The sequence below is a fragment of the Anoplophora glabripennis genome, unplaced genomic scaffold, assembly GCF_000390285.2.
Source record: "Anoplophora glabripennis isolate ALB-LARVAE unplaced genomic scaffold, Agla_2.0 scaffold329, whole genome shotgun sequence".
Classification (NCBI taxonomy): Eukaryota; Metazoa; Arthropoda; class Insecta; order Coleoptera; family Cerambycidae; genus Anoplophora; species Anoplophora glabripennis.
The window spans coordinates 233,233-253,471 of record NW_019416941.1 but is presented as its reverse complement, the minus strand read 5'-3'; the positions used below and the strand labels follow the sequence as shown (position 1 = coordinate 253,471).

The following is a 20,239-nucleotide window of genomic DNA, read 5'->3' as shown; positions in this document are numbered from 1 at the left end:
GAGAGTAGTAGTATTGCTGCTTATAATATAAAGACCTACTTCAAAGTTTTTTAAAATTTCTTAATTTGTAATGTAGCAAAATTCCTAAAAGAAAACCTTTGAGACTACTGTTGTAATATTTATATGAAAAAACTGTATTACGTTTTATCTTAAAAGGAAGTCAATTAGTTTATTTAATTTCTGATATAGATTGAAATACAATTATTTTTACTAAGCATCAAAAAAAGTATAACATGAAATGACTCTGTGTATTGTTATTACGGTTCAATATTAATAATGTATTTTATTGCAGTTTCTATATTTTTCGTCCTCATGCATATTAATTTCAATCACTCCAGCCCATACTTACCCAATATTGTCACCTATCAAACTTCTAATAAGGGTCTATGAAGGAAAATCCTTAAACCCGTTAGATTATTTCACCGATTTAAAAAAAGGAGAGGTACTGAATTGTGAAAGAACTAAGGAGATAGACAGCTCAGATATAGACAAAGACGAAAGGAATAGTGAAACAAATAAAAAGTACGAAGTGCTTGAATCTGACGAACAGGAATCTAGGATATATGATCATGATGAAGAAGAAAAACGGAAAAAGGAGGATGATGATAAATGGAGAATAGGAAATGATAATGATAAAGGAGAGAGCGAAGAGAAAAAAGAAGATGATGATGATGATGAAAACGAGGAACGGAAAAAAGTTCATAGTGATGATGAAGAAGGCAGCGAAGAAAAGGAAGAAGAAAGTGATGATGCAAAAGAAGAGGAATGGAAAGGAGTAAATAGTAATGATGAAGAAGGGGGCGAAGAAAAGGATGAAGAAAGCGATGATGAAAAAGAAGAAGAATTGGGGGAAAGTTCAGCGGAAACGAAGGATATGGAATGGAGAGAAATAGAAGAGGAAGGAAAAGGAAAGAAAGAAGAAGATGAACAAAGAAAGTATAAAGAAAAAGAAAGGCATGATGAACAGTATATAGAGAATAATGTTAACAGAACTGAAATCAAAGAAGAAAAGACTGCAGAAGAAAATAAAGAAGGATTTGAAAATAAAGGAGAAGAAAAAAAGACAGATTTAAAACAGGGAAATGAAACATTTCTTGACGGTATGAATGTACCAGACAATAAAGATATAATTTTTTAATTTTCTATGAGCAAAAAGTAACTTGCTATCTACTACATAAGAAATTTTGATTTTGTATTAGAATATACGTACCCAGTTTAATATTAGCTTAATTAACATTACATTTGCAATAGCAAGTAAGTACTCTATTTTAAGATGTGTGCTTTAGTCTTAGATATCTATTTATATTTATAGTAGTAATGGGAAGTTAAATATAACATAAATGTATTTTTTTTGTTTTTATTGATAACAACCTAACAACAAATTCAATTGCCGAATAATATAATTCCTAATCGCCATTTTGTTTTTTTTTTTTTTCACATTAACTATGTTACTATTTAACAAATGCTAATAAAGCAGAAGTTAGTTTTTGGGCTACCCAAACATAGAGGTTGTTAATAATGACTTAAAGGGTTTTTTGTATTTTTTAATGGTAAGATTTTGAAAAATTACAGGTGTTCTTTGACACGTAACTTTATTTACTGTACAAATGATATACTTGTTGCATATGGCCATCATACATAATTTCTCCGAAAAATTCAATTTAATTTTATACTGACATTATAAGTTACAGTCGATATTTTTTACAATTTAGACCTGCTTACCCCTAAAAAAAAAAATAAATTTCTACTAAGATGTCCCTTTGAATGTAGTACCGTAAAGTTGAATTCACAGGGACATATCTCAGAAAATGTTGATGTTCCATTTAAAATATCAAAGTTATGTAGCGCCCACGCGAAATGGAACACCCTGTAAAGTTAAAAATAATTTCTTTATATGGCCCACATGATTCCAGACAACTTTTATTAAAACCATTTTTTATAAATTTTACAGTTACAAAGTTACGGCAGAGTCCCTCTTAGCTGGAACACCCTGTATATTGGTGTAAAAAATGGCTTTCATACTCAACTGATACATACAAACAAGCGTTTTTTATTTAAATTTTAAATTTAATACTAACACTCTATTTTAAAACTTCATAAGAAATTTAAATTTTGAGAAAAAACAGATATTTATATTTGTCAGTTAACTACAAAAGAAATATTTTACAAATATATGTGCAACCCTTTTTGAGATCTCAGGGTCGGTAATCCCCATTTTTTTTTTTTTTTCATTCGCAACTTCTGAACTGATTTAGCGATTATAGTTCTCTATGGGGCCTAGAAATCATCCTCTGAGAAATGGGATAGATGAAAAGGGGATATCCATGTTTGGCTACTACCAAAAATTATTCCCTTGTTGTTATCGTTAAGAATTAAACAAAAAAATCTTCTTTAAGTAGACATTTTGGTATTAAACAATATTAAGTTGCTTGCTTTTTCGATCTGGGAAAACTTTTGCATATAAAATTTAAAATCTTGTTATTAAGGAAAAATTGTGAAAACAAAGTTATATCTAAAATATTAGCCACTTTCTATGCACACTTTTGTTGTGCCTTTTCTATTGGATCTCCGTCTTATATTACTTTTTTTATTAACTATATGTTTTCATGTTTATTACCCCCGATGATATCACAAGATTCCGGTTATCTTTTTATATGTCATGTCGTAGTGAAGGAAAAGAAAAATTAAACACAAGTATAAAAATTATGCGGATATATTAAAATAAAAAATGATTAAGCAAGTCGAGTTCCTCCTTGTCCATTGCCAGGCCCACCGCTTGAACCACCTCCACCCCTATTACTTCCAGAATTTCCTTGATTGCCTCCACGATTCCCACCTCTGTTGGCACCATGTGGTCCAGCGTCCCTAGATGGCACACCTAGAGCGCTCTGAGCAATCAACACGATTAACAGAAAGAACAGCTGAAAGCAAAAGACATATATTTTAGACACCAAAATTGACAAAAATATCATGATGGCAACTATACGTATGAAAATGATTACACAGATCCACAAAAAAAAAAGTTGAAAATACCAGAGACCTTAGACCCACCTATTAGTCGAGGAAATAAAGCACCGAACCTCTGAAATCTGTGCAGTAAGATGGATCGTGATGCGGTTTTTTGCATTCGATTCGTTAGAGCGTCCAGAAAGTTTGTGACCTTATGTGATCAATGAGAAATGAAAATTGTATCGGTACATAAGAAAAATGCGTTTTTAAAATTGCATCTTGAAGAGTTAAAATATGAAAAATATATAACTCGGAAAATATTGACGGAAATGAGTTCAATTTTGCTACTCGGGGGTTTTTCGGGTCGCTGAACACGAATATCACGACGGCAACGGTCTCCGAGGTACCTAGTGCCCAGGATGGCTGGTTTTCACGACGTCTCCTGGAGTTTTGTGGAAATTCTTTATAAACTTAGCCGAAATTCGTTACCTTGGGGTTTTTGATGTCGCTCAACACGAATATCACGACGACAACGGTCTCCGAGGTACCTAGTGCTCCAGGGTGGCCGGTTTCAATGTCGTCTCCTGGAGTTTTGTGGAAATTCGTTATAAATTTAACCAAAACTCGTTACTTCGGGGTTTTTGAGGTCGCTCAACACGAATATCGCGACAGCAACGGTCCACCGAGGATCATGAATATGATTTTCTGTGGGTGCAAAACCGATAGCGGAACTTCGTGTGGATGTAGGAAGCACGGATTGAACTGCAGCATCGCGTGCAAAAATTGTGCAGGCATTAATTGCACGAATAATGAAAAATATTCTGCAAATGATATATTTTCTTCGGAAGTGGAAACAATAGATAGAGAAGATGAAGAAGATAATAATGAAAATTAAATAAGAAAAATTAAAATTGTTAAGATATTTAAGTATAATATTTTTTAGAAGACGTATTTTTTGTAATGAATAAATGTATTTTTATAATAAAAAATAATTAAGAATGAAATAATTGTCACAGAAACCAGCCATTCTGGATACTAGGTACCTCAAGGACCGTTACCGTTGTGATGTTCGTGTTGATCAACCCCGAGGTAACGAGTTTCGGCTAATTTTATAACGAATTTCCAGAAAACTCCAAGAGACAACGTTGAAACCGGCCACCCTGGGACACTAGGTACCTACCTCGGAGACCGTTGCCGTCGTAATATTCGTGTTGAGCGACCCCAAAAACCCCGAGGTAACGAGTTTCGGCTAAGTTTATTAGGAATTTCCACAAAACTCCAGGAGACGACGTTGAAACCGGCCACCCTGGGGCACTAGGTATCTCGGAGACCGTTGCCATCATAATATTCGTGTTCAGCGATCCCAAGAATCCCCGAGTAGTAAAATTGAACTCATTTCCGTCAATATTTTCCGAGTTGTAAATTTTTCATATTTTAACTCTTGAAGATGCAATTTTAAAAATGCATTTTTCTTATGCACCGATGCAATTTTCATTTCTCATTGATCACATAGGGTCACAAACTTTCTGGACGCTCTACACTGAAAAAACAATTACTTTCTATTAAAGGAATCGGTTGTTTTGAATGCAGTTTGTTTACATTTATGCTAGTTACATTGAGATAAACCAGTTACATTCAATACAAGTCATTTGATTTGTTTGAATTAAAAAAAGAAACAGTTTGCAACAGATTTGTCTATAATTAACAAATTAGATTTAATATAACCATTTATGATTTTAGAATATTTGTTAGGCGAATTAAAAGAANTTTTTTTAAATCTCGAAAAACTACCCCAAAAACACGGAAAATCTTCAAATTCTCGCTTGAGCACGGGTCCGAAGGGTGAGATAAACGTGAGAACCAGCACAATAAGACCATTTTATATGTATTTTGTCAAGCTAAAACCGAATCCTCAGATATAATCGCTGTTTAGAAAATTCAAATTTTTAAGGAAATGGAACGCCGGTACCAAGGACGATGGGATGTTAATATGATGGCAGATTTTTGTTGGATGCTTAAAAGGGAATCCGAGCCAGATAGCAGAAAAAGAAAAAGGTGTCCACTACACAGTTCTTTTGAAGATAAAAGAATACGATAAAAAAAGAAAGAATGTTAAGATCCGAGACAATAACACGCGATTTTCCGTATTTTTGGGATGATTTTCGCGATTTAAAAAAAAACTGGAGGGTGATAGAGCAATTTTGGCTCCGGATTCGGTTTTAGCTCGTCAAAATACATATAAAATAGTCTTATTGCGCGAATTCTCACGTTAACCTGCGTCTTAACCTTCGGACCCGTGCTCAAGCGAGAATTTGAAGATTTTCCGTGTTTTTGGGGTAGTTTTTCGCGATTTAAAAAAACTGGAGGGCGATGAAACAATTTTGACTCCGGATTCGGTTTCAGCGTGTCAAAATACATAAGGATAGGTGGGTCTAGTCTCTGGTATTTTCAACTTTTTTTTTTATTATTTAAGTTCCATCTTACATTACATATCTCAGTAGACACTAACTTTTAATAATGAGTTGGGGAATATGTTTTTGTATTTAATCGAGACGGGGAAAACGCTAAAGTTGTTCAACCTCCCGACAATACTTCATTATTAGAGTAATATTTACGTTTAGTTTCAAGAGAAGCAACAGAATGAGATTCGTGTGGATGTCCAGTGGGAGGATATAAACCATCAGATTTAAAGCACAAATTCTTAAAATCTACGCTGAACTGATTCTAATTTATTAATGCGAACAGCGCAGTGGGGGGATCACACAAGAAATGCGTATTCGAGTTTAGATCTAACGAAACTGAAATAAAGAAGTTTAAGTGTGTTGATATCTGTAAAGTCACGACAATTACGGACAATAACACCGTATGTTCTGTTAGCATCAATATGATCATTGATCACTGAAAGACAGTTTTTCGTCAAATAAAACACCAAGGTCACGGAAAACTCTTTCGTACACTCTGTAGAGTAAAAAGTTAAATATCACCCAAAAATTACATTTTAATTTGGAACTCTTAAAATACAGTAAGTATTTACATAAAATTGTGACATTTTCGTACCTATAGATGAACAGTAACAGTACTTAATTATTTATAAACGAGTTTATTACTGATAAAATTATATAATTTGGAAAATGTACTACTTTTTAAAAAATTTACAGTTGTTCTATAATACACTTACAGAGCAAATTTAAACAACATTAGCTTAATATAAGTAGTATTATTCATAAACATATATTAAAAGTATTGCTTACTTAACGACCAACTAAAACTTACTGACTATTAATAAAATAACCACTTACCACAAATTTCATTGCGTTGAGTTGTATCACCTCGCAGCTATTAAAAAATTATGTTCAGACTCTCAGTGGTTTATTTTATATATGTTATGAACATACAGTTTATAATCAGGGGATTTTTCAAACTTCTCGGAAGAAACGTTAAACAAAAATCAAATGTATGAGATAGAGGCGATCATAACATAAATATTTATATGACGTACTGCTTACTTTTAAAATTTACAAGTTCATTGTACATTAAAATATCGTAAACATACTCTTTAGTTATCTTATATTTCTAAAATTTCCATGCTTGTTGTTTAGTTTGGGTGCATGTTATAAAATTCAGTTTTTAGTTTATCCCATATAATGTCCTGTTTAATAAAATGTATGTACTTGAGATATCACTGTTTTTTTAATTTTTGACAATTTTTTTCGTGTTTAAGCTCTAATTAATATTTTTTAATAATCTTCACAAAATGATTAACTGTAAAACGGAGTTTTGAGTATCACTTTTTTAGTTTGTGATTTTACACTAAAGATTTCAATTGAAAAAGTTACTGAATCTCACACAAAGTTCATCTCAAGGTATTAAGTAAATTATAATGGATTTAGTTAAACATTTTTTTAAAAGTCAAAACATTTGAGTTATGTGAAAATTATCTTGCTCTCTCAAATAGAGCATCAATTTCTCAGTTATAATCTACATTTTTTTTAAATAAAACTTATCTTAGTGTATAGGATGAAAAACCTTTGTAAATGAAACACGTGATGAAGCATTTTGCACTGTCAAATATAAATTTTTAATTTCAAAATAAAAATTTACCTTTTTTTCTTCCTTTAAGAGGTTCCCTTTGTATACAGGGTTTCAGGGAGTGTTAGGTTTTTATGATTAACAATGTGTGGTTGTTTATTATTTAAGTACTGTATAACATACTTTTTTGTGCAAGTTAAAATACAGTAAAATTTAAAAAAATTAAATAATAAAGAAAACTATACATGCAGTGCGTTCATGATGAAAGGAACAAATTCGTTTAAAATTCAGGTAATTATTTTGTGGAGAAACGCTCGGACACATCGATTAGTATTTTTAGTTCCGGAGTTTTTGACATTAGAAAATTGTCTATATAGGGTGTCGTAAGAAGAACATACAGGGTGATTCACAACTTATCCAAAAAAATTTGGGAATAGATGCGGCATGAGTGGAGTCAATATTGTAAAAAAAATTTTTGTAAAATCCTTATAGTTTCTGAGAAAAAAAATTATAGCACATTAAACCACTACATAGCTGGACAACTGTAGTCTCTAGCGTCATTCGCAATACGCTTGGAAAGCCATGTGACTCCTAATACTGAAATCCGTAGTTGCGGTAGTTTTTATCTGTTATCTGTGTTATTTACATCAGTTTTTTAGTAGTTAGTGTCAAAAATGGCTTGCGTGTATAGCAACTCAGAGTTAATGGATATCGTTTTAATTTATGGTGAAGCAAGACAACATTTGTATTATGGTGAAGTATTTGTGTTATGGTGAAGCAAGATATTATTTGTGTTAGTTCGTAGAAAGTGAGTAAGACGGACCCAAATGTGTTTACACGTGAGTGGATAAAATTTTGAACAATTGCTGTTGCAGCATTGGGTATGTCAAATGATTTTACTATTTAAAAACACAAATTAATTTTATTAATTAATAACGGCAAAAGCAGTTGAATTTTCCGATAGGTGCGATAAAATTCTATTTAAATATTTGTTTTTGTCCGTTTTTATCACACCGCCATGACGGTCGCATTGTGCTAGATCAGGTTTTACACTGGACCAGTTTCCAGTGCCGTGCAGAAGTGTATTTTTAAATCAATTTCGAACTGACCTTTTTGATTTTTTCTTTACAAAATTGTATTTGTAAGGGTCCCCTGTACATCCACCCTGTATACAGTCATCTTTGATTTTTTAATGGAACACCCTGTATATTATGCCATTTTTGAATTGTACGGTGAATTCTGAACACTTTTTGTGTAACATACCATATCTCTAAACTCAGCGGTTTTCGTAATAATGCCGTTTGAAAATTAATATTTTGAAATACACAGAAATAATTAAATAAAATGTTTAATTTGAACAACCTTGAACATTTTTTTAAAAGCCAACAGAAACAACCTGGCATGCCAAATTTTATATTAAACAAAACAATTTTCTTCGTATTAATCTTTTTTCATTCCCTGGCCCCTAGAGCATTTTGATGTAGTATTTTGTGATAATAAAAACCCAACTATCACCGGCGTTTAGTTTGTTAGTGTCATTTTGTCAATTTTACGTTTCATTTTAAAAATGCATTTATCTGAGACAAAACGTATTGAAGTACTTAATGATGATTGGTTTTGGAGACAGAGTGCGTACTCAACAAGAAGTGTGTAATTTATTTATTGTAATTCATCCTGATCGACCTCCAATTACTAGATCTACTGTCAGCAAAATTGAATTAAAATTTGCTAAGCACGGTCACGTTGAGATTTACCTAATGGAAGACCAGCAAAAATATCAGAAGATTCTAAACTAGACGTTTTACTAGAAACTGTAAATAATTCCCGTGTAGGCGTTAGAACAATCTCCAGGAATTGTCATTTGTCATCGGGATCTGTGTCACAAACACTTCGAGAAAATAAATACCTATCAAGTGTTTTTCAAATTAAAAATTTTTTTTTCCATTTATCACATTTCAAATGTCATTATTACGAAAACCGTTGATTTTAGGGATATGGTCTATTACAAAAAGTGTTTAGAATTTGCAGTACAAATCAAAAATAGCATAATATACAGGGTGCTCCATTAAAAAAATCAATGATGATTGTATATGTTCCTTTTGAGACATCCTGTATATAATTCTCTCATGTCAAAAATCCGCAAACTAAAAATAGTAATCGACGTGTCTGACCGTTTTTCCACAAAGTAATTACCTGAATTTTAAACAAATTTGTTCCATTCATTATGAACTGCACTGTATATCTGGTATTTCATTAAATATTTGAAACCACATTGTAGTAATCAGAAACTCAAAAAATTTAAGTGTATATTATTCAGAATGTATTAATCTTTTCGTTTTTTCTTAGATGTCGGTGTATTCCTTTTTCTCTAAATATCTTCTAAGCTAATGAAGATATTGAAATGGAATTTTGTGAGCATGCGCAATATTCATGGTATCCCAGAATATGTGGGTAGTCTTTCAGATTTATACAGGGGACGTCAAAATAACATGACATCCTATACATGCCCCTAAAGGACGCCTCTGAAAATCGAATTTTTTAGTAACATTCAAAATACTTTGCGTAATTATTAATTATTTTTAGGAAAAAAACAAATGTAAATAAAAATTTTATTTTATTAAATAAACACAGACAGAATGCAATTATTTCTCTTTACGGATGTTATAAAAATTATATTAAACAAAAATAGTTTTTTCTGGAATTCAGTTCAATTTTATTTTTGTGCCTTTATCGTAAAGGGTGTAAAAGAAATTAACATTATTGTGCTACAGTCCGGCAAACCAAATAAACCAAATTTTTTTATGGGTCAATTTTTAAGGAGTCTTATTTGTTGTTCATCGTATTAAGGGCGCCGTATTCTTTAAATAGTGTTTTCTACAAAGACAAATAATTTCAAACATTTAATAAGTGAATAATCTAAAGCTTATCAAATAATAGGAATGTTATGTCATGCCATTTGAGTATTTTTCAAAGACGCCGCAGTAAAACGAATAAACAGGTGCAAAAAACGATCAAACCATCAAGGTTTTAGGTACTGAAATCTACGAAAATACTAACTTTTTTATATATAATTCCACATGTAAATATTCTTATAACATTTACTTGCTTAGTCCTACATATAAAATTGTTTACTTTTATTTATAAGTACGTGAAAATAAAATGCTTAAAATGTGGGATTAGGATAACATCAAACGCATGTTTTACAAATGCTTTTTTTAGTTATTATTTTATTTGAGTAAATTTAAATAGTAACAATGAATAAACAGAACATCAAGGATTTTATTTTAGTGCTTAGTTTTGTTCTACACGTTTTATTTTTTAAGATTTCAGTACCTAAAAACGCCAGACTATTTCTTGGCCAGGGATATAGTCACCTTAAAAAAAAATAATTAAATTACATAAAGTATTATTAAAAGAGTTATTAAAAAAAAAATCGATTTTGAAGGGCGTCCTTTAGGGTCCTGTAGGAGGGCCCTATAGGGAAAATTTTTATAGGTACTCGTTATTTTATCGTCCCCTGTATAACTTCGAGAGATTGCCCACATATTCTGGGACACCCGGTATGAATAAAGTGACATATAATGCGAAAAATTTGAATCTCAGCTTAAATCAGTGGGTACATATATTAGGTATTAGGGTATATTAGGTACATTTTTATTTAATTGATTTTATGAAATGTGTTAAAAATGGTGTTCCTGATGTACCCCAATACGGCTTCTCACATATCCTTTTACTTTCTCAATTATTTCTTTAGGTATTTTGATGAATTTACTGATTTAGTTTTTTTATTTTAACATTTACATCACAAAAGGAAGGAATTTGGATGAGGGGGATGCTTTTTTTCATTTTGAAATCGTTTTTCTATTTCATACAATTGTAAAAGCTCTGGAAAAAGTCAAGAAATCGTTATGGTTCGAAATAAAATTTGCATTTCAAGACTGAAGAATAACTTTTTTCCAATGCCACATTTCGTGTCTATGCACTGATTTGAGGTGAAACTTGTTCCCGCTGGATGTCATTTTATCCATGTATTGTGCACATAAGCAAATTATTATTAGGTTTTGTGTCTGCTTGCGGAATCGGTACCCATTTAAAAAGAAAGAAATATGTGTACGAGGATAAAAATATACACACATGAGGAATTATAAATTTATTTTTCTAATTTTACACCAAATTTTTTTTGTAAGCTATGAATTAATACCCATGATCCCCATGGCCACCACCAACACCACCTCCAAAACCACCACCATGTCCACCTCCGGAACTACCACCATGTCCCCCTTGATTACCGCCAAATCCCCCTGGACCACCTCTTTGACCATCTCCGTGTCCTCCACCATGACCACCCCCAAATTGTCCGTGACCACCTTCTCCACCGTCAGGTAGAGCCATGGCAAAGCAAATGAATACAGCGAGTATAATTGCCTGCAATAACAATTTTTTAGTTGCTTCCATTGTTCATTGATAATGAATTTTGAAAATAATACTAAATACTTATGATCTATTTTATATTAAAGACATTGGATATAAAGAAATTAAAAAAGAATATACATTTTTACTATTTTCAATTAATGTAAACTTAAAAGAATAATGTGGAACAGCCAAATGGAATAAATTCAGTAACTCAATTATTGTGCATATTTATAAAAAATCCCGAGACATTTCGATAATGGTTTCTAAAATGTAAAAAATCCATCCCTAAATTCAACCTCTTTCGAGTGGCAATTGCAAACCCCAAATTTTTAAATGGGAGTAGGAGCCTCATTTGAAAGGTCTTTTCACTCCTTACTTAAAAATGCTGTGGTTTTAATATTTATTGCAAGAATTAACGACTTACTTGATGAAATTTGTTACAACAAACAGAAACATAAAAACTAACAGTGTTTTGTTCTTGTAGGCAAGCAAAAACAATTTCAATGTTCTTTTTCAACATTCTCAACTAAAAAGAAAATATAAAAACATCAAAATTCTTCGTAGCTGGCACTGCCAATTTTTTTAAAACACCGTAGCTACTTGCTATTTTATTTAATTGACAGCAATAAATAGTTGTCACTATTTTGCGGAGATAGAATCACATTTCCAAATCGGTGAGGCGAGGCTTGCTAGAATGGCCAGCACGTTTTCCTGATTTTACGCCCTTAGATTTCTTTCTATTTCAATATGTGAAAAGTGTGGTATACAAAACTAAGCCACGCGATATAGCTAACTGGAGAAGAAAAATAATGGTTGCAGTTAGGTCGGTCACGCCAGATGTTGGAAAACGTTAGAAGGCATTTTTATTTACGATTAAGATACGGCCAAGATGTTCATTTTGAACATCTCCTACGTTGAAATTGTTTTTTTTTTTTGGTTTGCTGTAGCGAATTTCGTCAAGCTGATGAATTAATTTTTTTACTGCTAATTTTTGGAATACATGTTAAAACCATAGCATTTTTTAATAGAGAATGAAAATATCTTTCTAATGAGGTATCACAAGCCCTTACTTCCCATTTAAAAATTTAGGGATTGTAACAGCCAATCGAAGTAGGTTGTCATTTCAAAATCTAAAATCGATGTGTCGAGAAATCTGCACAAATATTGAGCTACTGAATTTATTCCAGTTGGCTGTTCCATACTGTATAACTCATATAGTCCAAGAGCCAAAGGCAAAAAAAATTGTTTCAATTTACTAACCTTAGTTTTTTGATAATCGATTACAGTAGTTGTGTACACAAACATACTGTGGTCAGTCAAGCGAAACTGAGAACAGGTTACTCAGGTACACTATCAAAGTTGTAGTACCTACCGAGGTAATAAAATGAATTTACTAATGCTAAAAATCGTTATACAAATTCTGTATTGCATATAAATAAAAGTTGTCAGTCAGTCAGATGAATGTGGGGACAGAGCATATCCAATTTTGTTGTAATTTGGCAGTGTTACTTGTAGTGTTAAGGGGCTAATTTAACCCTAACTTGATTAGATTTGTTAAGTCCAGTGGCGTCCGAACGGTATCTTAATGAATATTTTTGACAAAAGAATGTACGCCACTGACTTTTTTGTAATTTTTATAGATTTTTTTTTTGGATTAAGCAACTGAAAATACAACTTTTTGTCGCGTGAATGATTTTCGCATCTTGCTTAATTTTTGGAGGAAAAAAAATAAAATCCACCTACTTACATAAAACACAAGAAATATTAAAAATATTCGTTAAGATACCGTTCGGGACGCCACTGGACTTAACAAATCTAATCAAGTTAGTACTACAAATAACACTGCCAAATTACAACAAAATTGAGTAAAGGGTGTTTAAGATATTTACGAAGTAGCAATTTTTTACAAAAGTTTAAAACCCTCTACCTTGAAGATGAAGCATCTGCGGACCAATGTTTATATGAACTTTTTATATTAAAATCACTCAAATAATAGTCTGTTGAACTTATTGTACATACTTAATTGTAACACCCTGTATAATAAATGTTCATTATAATTTTTTCACAAGTTTTTCACAGATTGTTCAATATTTCTTTCATAATGATAGCCCGTAAATTTTATTAAATTATAATAAATTAATAAATGGTATATTCAATGTAATTAAAATGTATATTACTAATATTACTATAAAGTACATATTATAATAAAATATGTGAATAGTTCGTCGAACAAATAAGGAAAAAAGAGCGACCCGCGCGAAATATTTATTTCTTTTTTCGCTGACTGACGGATGTTGTCCCACAAAACCGTTGACTGACCATTACGTTTATGGTTAACATTGCAGTTAATAACCTCACAAAAGTTTTCAAGGATAGTAAACGAATTGCACTTTATTTATTTTCTGTACATACATACATTGCTGCTGACGGACCAGTTGTGTCCCCACATTCAACTGACTGACTGACATAACTTTTAATTATATGCAATATAGAATTTGTATAACGGTTTTCAGCCTTAGTAAATCCATTTTATAACCTCTGTAGGTACGATAACTTTGATAGTGTACCTGACACACCTGTTCTTAGTTTCGCTTGACTGACCACAGTATGTTTGTGTACACAACTACTGTAATCAACTATCAAAAAACTAGGCTTAGTAAATGCAAACAATTTTTTTTGTCTCCCCTTCTAATAGTTTTAGTACCAAATTGAGACTAAATATTTAAATATAAAGCTGGTCAGTTTTTTTATTTATTTTACAGTAACATTCCTTTCCCTCAATTATTATTTTCCCTATTTTTACGTGTTAAAAATGTATTAGTTATATTAAAAATGAAAAATATGAGAAAACATATTTAAAAACTAGTAATAAGTTAAAAATTAATTTAAAAAGTATTTAAAATTGTATGCCTCTTGTCCTCTTGTACTCATTGAAAACAGCTACTAGTAATATTTTCTGTTGAAATGTGCAACTGAATCGTTTTTACTTTCTTATATTTTATAAATAAACAAAAGCGAAAGCAGACTACTTACAAATAATTTCATTTTCAATACTAACTGTCTCTTCAACGGCTAATATGTATTGTACTATCGAAATTCAGATTTAACGCTTTTTATACTCTTCGCCCAAATTTTCCCGATAAAATGTAATATTAATAAATTTTTAAAATACATCTACAGTAACGTGTTCTTAGAATATTATTGTTATTGACCACGGTGTTAATTTTAAGCATGATAACCTCTTAGTGGGTTATAGATTTCATTCTTATCAATAATAATAATGAAAACGTTTAGGAAATATAGGGAGCAACTGTCTCATCGTTATTGTCCATGTTTGATGCCCTCTGCGATGAATTTCCTGGACACCCTGTATACTTCCAAATATTTTTAAAATGTAGCCGTAATCAACCTACACATACCCACCTAAATAGGTTTCTATAACATTTGCCGTTTGGTCCCTAGCGACCGAGGCGTTACTGGTAGCCCACCCTGTATAATTTTACTATTAAACTATAATTCATAAATTCTCGTGAATTATTATCTTTAGTTAGGTAAGTAATGATATTATAGGAAATAACTGCTCCATGTGATGTATGTCATTGAATTGCACCACCAATATCCAGTAAATAGCTAAGACCATTTATTAGAAGAGATCACTAGATCATCATCAGTATGCATGCATCAGTATGTCATAGGTGAGATGACCGACGAATAATTTAGCTATTTAGATGTCTGTCTGCAAACATGTTTTGAGTATGGGTGAGATGTAATCTATAAAATACCTACATTTAGTCTTGTTCCTAGTGCGTTGGAAATAGTCGGACGCAATAATATTTGAATTGAAACAATGAATTTTGAACCTTAATCGGAATGTGCATGCGTCTGACCTTAGAGCATACACTACATGGCGAAGCAGAGGCGACAATGTAAACGAGTGACAGAGAGAAAAAGAGATAATTTGGGTACTCTATTTCTCTTCTACTCAGGCACGTGATTGACTAACGAAATTCCAGCCTCAAGTTTGGTAAAAATTGGTAAATATGAAAATTGTTGCTATGGGTTAGAAATGCTTCAAATGAAATAGAATATTGAATAGGGTATTTTCAAAAGGATGGATAAATTAAAATTATTTTAAATAGAACATCCTGTATGTTATGTCATGTCATATTTGAACAGAACGCTTTGATGAGTCTACCTTTAGTGATGAGAGATATATGTTTATTAGGCTATTATAACTTGCCATTCAGATTTAGATAAAAATTTGTGAGCTCAAGAATAAACTAGCAATAAAAAAAACTCAAGAACAAGAATTCTTACGATACACGGCACAAGAAAACTTCAAAATTACATACCAAAACTGATATTTAATAAATTAGCAAACAAGCATTGATGTTTACGTTAACCGATTTACAATACCAATGACGTCACTCATCAGTTTATGAGAGGAAACGGTTCGAAGGGCAGTTTGTAAGGAATCGGTAGCTACGTCCCTTCCCAGTTACATTTTATGACATAACTTTTTAGGTTATTTTTTCTACAGTATATGTCATATATCAAAACATAAAATTGAATTTTACATAAAATCGTAATCTTGTTGGTATCACTCAAAATGCACTGTTTCTGACCCAAACTCAACCAGCCAGCTTATTCTTAATATATGCAGTATCCTTACACGAATGGGTCATTATTCAATATTAAAATTAGATTACTTTATCAAAATTTTGCTTTCTCAAAATACAACCGGCCTTCAAAAAAAATGTTTTTTTATTCCTTTTTAACGAACTGATAGCATAATATTTTAAGGAAGACCTATTGATTAGAAGAAAGCTCATGCCTCGGCTCACAAAGTGCACTGAGGTTGAAAGCGACTAAGTTGAAAAATAGTGTTTGATATACCTTTTAAATATGTAAATTTTTCATATAGTGCCGTTTCGATTTTTAAAAAAATTGAGTACTCTTACTTTGTGGATGTGCCTCATATATCAATTTCTTTGGTATTTTCCAACCAAAAAAGATTCAAACTTACGTCACTTAAATTCCTAAGTTTATGTATTTGATAACTAGAAGCGACATGAACTTGAACTGTTTTAAAGTTCATTTTTATGGTTGCCTCACAGTAAATTATAAATAAATTATACTTAAAAAGCATATAATTGTTTTTGTTTATTATTCACCTTGTATGCTGATGTCACTGTTGTTAATTAATTGCATTATACTAATTATTATATATGAATCTTTTTTTAATTATCTATACATTTATTATTATTTTATTGTAATTAAGCTAAATTTGATTAATCCTAATTTGATATTAATTTTGGAAAATTAAATTTGAAATTAATTTGATTTAGTGTTATATTTTAAAAATAATATGAATCTGTACAATTTATGAATAGTTAAAGATGATAGTAAAAATGGGAATTTTGTGCACTTGTATACATCTATGAAAAAAAAAGTTTCGTAAGCCTTTTGTTGTACAATGTGTATTTTATATCTCGCCAACAATTGTTTGAAGAAGAATTTTATTGTATTATTTTTATTGTTTTTTTAAGTGATAAAAAAATCCTTGTATAGGTTATTTAACTTACAAAGAAAATTTGTTTGTAAAATTAGGAATTTAAATCTTAATGAAATCGTCTCACAAATATTCCTTCAAAATCCAGAACAAAACTTTTAATTCTCTACAAGCTCTAATAACCCTTTAAAACAGCCAAGTTCAATAGATTATTTTGGTAATTTATTGTCACAATGGTTAGTTTTTCTGAATTACATTTACATAATTAAGCATTTTTGGAAGAAGCGGATAAAGAAAAAACCTTGGATCACACATCAATTGTTACTTGTTCATTTTGTCGAAAAATTGTTAATATACCCATTAAGATTACTTCTCAGAATAATCGTTCAAAAAATTATCTATATATTCATTTTAGCACGGTAATTGGCTGAGCCGAATCAGGTCAAGAAAATTCACATTTTTTCTCGTATATTTACACCAAATGTAGTAAAAATATAGAAAGGTTTAGGTATACATAATACATTTTAAAATATTAAAAGAGAAAATATACACCAAATGCATAATTAATTGTACACAGAGTATCGAGTATGTTCAATTTTTTTTTCAGATTTCGTGTATAAAAACCATTAGAAATATGTCAAAACCCTTGTGAATTTCTACAATTTTTATCAGTGTGTACCTCAAAACATTTTCAATACGACTTCTCATATCCTCTTACTTCCTTAATTATTTTTAAGAGGAAAACGCATTGTCATTTTGAACACCTTGTTTTCGTAAAACATTTCCTAATTTGTACAGTGGTAAAAGCTATGGAAAAACGTGAACAAATCGTTTTGGTTCGAAATAAAATTTACATTTCTAATGTGTTACAATTTTTGAAATAGTTAAATGAATCCAGCACACCCCATGTCTATGCACTGATTTAAGTTGAGACTTAACTTATTTACGTTTGATGCAATTTTATCCGGGTATTGTGCATGAAAGTTTTATATCAGTATCTTCATCAGAGCAGAAGACATTTAGAAATTTTACATTTTTGTTGAAAACAAAGGCCTCAAGGACAAATTTTTATATTAGAAAATATTATTAAATTGGAAAGAGTTAAACGTTTCAAACCATATATAAAGGGATCAAGTATTTGTATTATGAATTATTTTTGGTGGCTTATGTATATTCAGTTTATTCCTATTTAGCAGAAAAAACAATAATTGCTTCCACCAAAAAAATCGCCAAGAGATATTTCTGTGGAATTATTTTTGCTTATAACTAAAAGTGAAAAGATATTAAGATAAAATCATTTTCATTAAAAATAACTCTTGACGGATCTTTTTGAAGGGTTTATTTCATTCATTTTGATTTTTTTCAGAGGTGGCAAAATACCCAAATAAATAAAGAAAAAACTAAAACTAAAATCAGACAAAATTTTTAGTTACGTGAAAATACATTCACATAAACATCCAAACCTAGTGAGAACACTAACATTAAAATAACATTTATTAATACTTTAACCTTCAGTTGAGTAACCATTGAAATGTCCCACTAAACCACGTTATTTATAACAAGGATATTTCCGGTTTTTTCAGCTCCCTTTTGAAGAGTCTATATAACATCTTCACAGCTTTAAAATTCCTTACATGGGTTTTACTTTAACTACTATAATTTTGTTTTGTTAAATTTTCCGTTTTTATATGTAACGTTTAATTGTAACGCAATTCGTGTAATTTCAAACATTACATTTTCAACCCTCAACATTCTACAACCAAAAAAGTTATTTTCAACCATCATGTACTCACAGGATCAATAGTATTTTTTTTTAAACAAAAGCTAATCAAATTATTATTAATTTTCGTATATAGTTGCGAAACACCCATTTAAAAAATACGTATACGAGGATAAAAATATACACACGTTAAGAATTAAAAATTTATTTTTGTAATTTTACACCGCAAGTTTTTTTTATAAGGTATGAATTAATACCCATGATCCCTGTAGCCACCCTGATGACTTCCATGGCTACCACCAAAACCTTGTCCACCTTGACCACCTCCTGGTCCACCTCCAAGACCACCACTTTGTCCACCTCCATAACCGCCCCCTTGTCCACCTCCAAATCCACCGCCATGTCCACCTCCTTGACTACCGCCAAATCCACCTGGACCACCTCCACGACCTTGACCTTGACCTTGACCTTGATCTTGACCTCCAAAACCGCCACCCCCGGGTCCTCCACCATGACCGCCTCCTTGTCCGCCACCAAATTGTCCGCCTCCCCCATAGCCGCCTCCACCATTATGTTGCGCCATGGCACAGCAGATGGATACAGCAAGTACAACTACCTGCAATGACAGTTTATTTGAAAAGAAGATGTTTGTTTTAAAATAATGTTAATGTTAATGTTTATAAGTAGCTTATTTTTTAGTTGCTTCCATTATTTATTGATATTATTTCATGATTTATTTACATGATTTATTTTATATTAAACACGTTGTAATAAGAAAATTAGAAAAAAGAACATACATTTTCAGTATTTTCACATAATATACCAAATTGTGACAGAATATTTAAAAATAAAGCTAGATCAGTTTTTCAATATATTTTAAAATAACATTTCATTTCCTTATTTATTAACTTACCTATAAGTATTAAAAAACTACCTAATAATTAATTTAAAAAATATGTAAAATTGTGTGCTACTCATTGAAAACAGCTGCTAGTAATATTTTCTATTGAAATGTGCAACTGAATCTATCTCACTTGAAATGTGCAACTGAATCTATCTCACTTTCTGGTATTTTATAAATAAACAAAAGCGAAAGCAGGCTACTTACGAATAATTTCATTTTCAGTACCTACAAGTGTTTCTTCAACAGCTAATAATGTACTATCGAATATAAATTGTTTAACCCCTTTTATACTCTTTGTCCAGATTTTTCCGATAAAATGTATTAATAATTTTTTAAGCACATCTACAATGCTTCAATAACATGTTCTTAGAAAATTATTATTATTGACCACGCTATTAATTTTGAGTATGATAACCTCTTAGTGGGTTAGTATTTTATAGATTTTCTTATCACTAATAATAATGATGCTAAAGTTTAGGAAACATAGCAGCTGCCGATAATACTAATTAGAATACGATACATAATATTATTGTCCCATATTATTGTCAACAAATATTTTTCATGCCCCCCCGCAATGAATTATATAGAAGTGCCTATGACGAAAGACAGTCGTAATATTTTTTTATGATTTCGTCATAATTTTCGGGAAGTCATATATAATTTTGTTATTGAAATATAATTCATAATTTCTCATAAATTGGTTTTCGTAAGG

General features: G+C 31.1%; 3 protein-coding genes across 3 annotated transcripts; all 3 read right to left on the bottom strand.

The window, feature by feature from the left end:
- Positions 1–2,697: 2,697 nt before the first annotated feature.
- Positions 2,698–6,358, bottom strand: LOC108907774 (H/ACA ribonucleoprotein complex subunit 1-like). The gene is made up of 2 exons (XM_018711568.1): positions 6,249–6,358; positions 2,698–2,921 (listed from the first exon to the last, which is right to left on the bottom strand). Exons 1-2 carry the CDS (start codon positions 6,258–6,260, stop codon positions 2,733–2,735), a joined length of 201 nt encoding a protein of 66 aa, XP_018567084.1. The 5' UTR covers positions 6,261–6,358; the 3' UTR covers positions 2,698–2,732.
- Positions 6,359–11,113: 4,755 nt separating this feature from the next.
- Positions 11,114–14,527, bottom strand: LOC108907776 (glycine-rich protein DOT1-like). The gene is made up of 2 exons (XM_018711569.2): positions 14,425–14,527; positions 11,114–11,403 (listed from the first exon to the last, which is right to left on the bottom strand). The coding sequence occupies exons 1-2, from the start codon at positions 14,434–14,436 to the stop codon at positions 11,173–11,175; spliced, it is 243 nt and encodes an 80-aa protein (XP_018567085.1). The 5' UTR covers positions 14,437–14,527; the 3' UTR covers positions 11,114–11,172.
- A 4,285-nt stretch (positions 14,528–18,812) lies between these two features.
- LOC108907777 lies at positions 18,813–19,841 on the bottom strand. Its single transcript, XM_018711570.1, has 2 exons — positions 19,732–19,841; positions 18,813–19,239 (listed from the first exon to the last, which is right to left on the bottom strand). Exon 2 carries the CDS (start codon positions 19,191–19,193, stop codon positions 18,828–18,830), a length of 366 nt encoding a protein of 121 aa, XP_018567086.1. The 5' UTR covers positions 19,194–19,239; positions 19,732–19,841; the 3' UTR covers positions 18,813–18,827.
- Positions 19,842–20,239: the final 398 nt, after the last annotated feature.

What these genes read in the sequence shown, in the direction of transcription:
- LOC108907777 (XM_018711570.1), bottom strand. Translation starts at nt 19,193, where the DNA reads ATGGTGGAGGCGGCTATGGGGGAGGCGGACAATTTGGTGGCGGACAAG.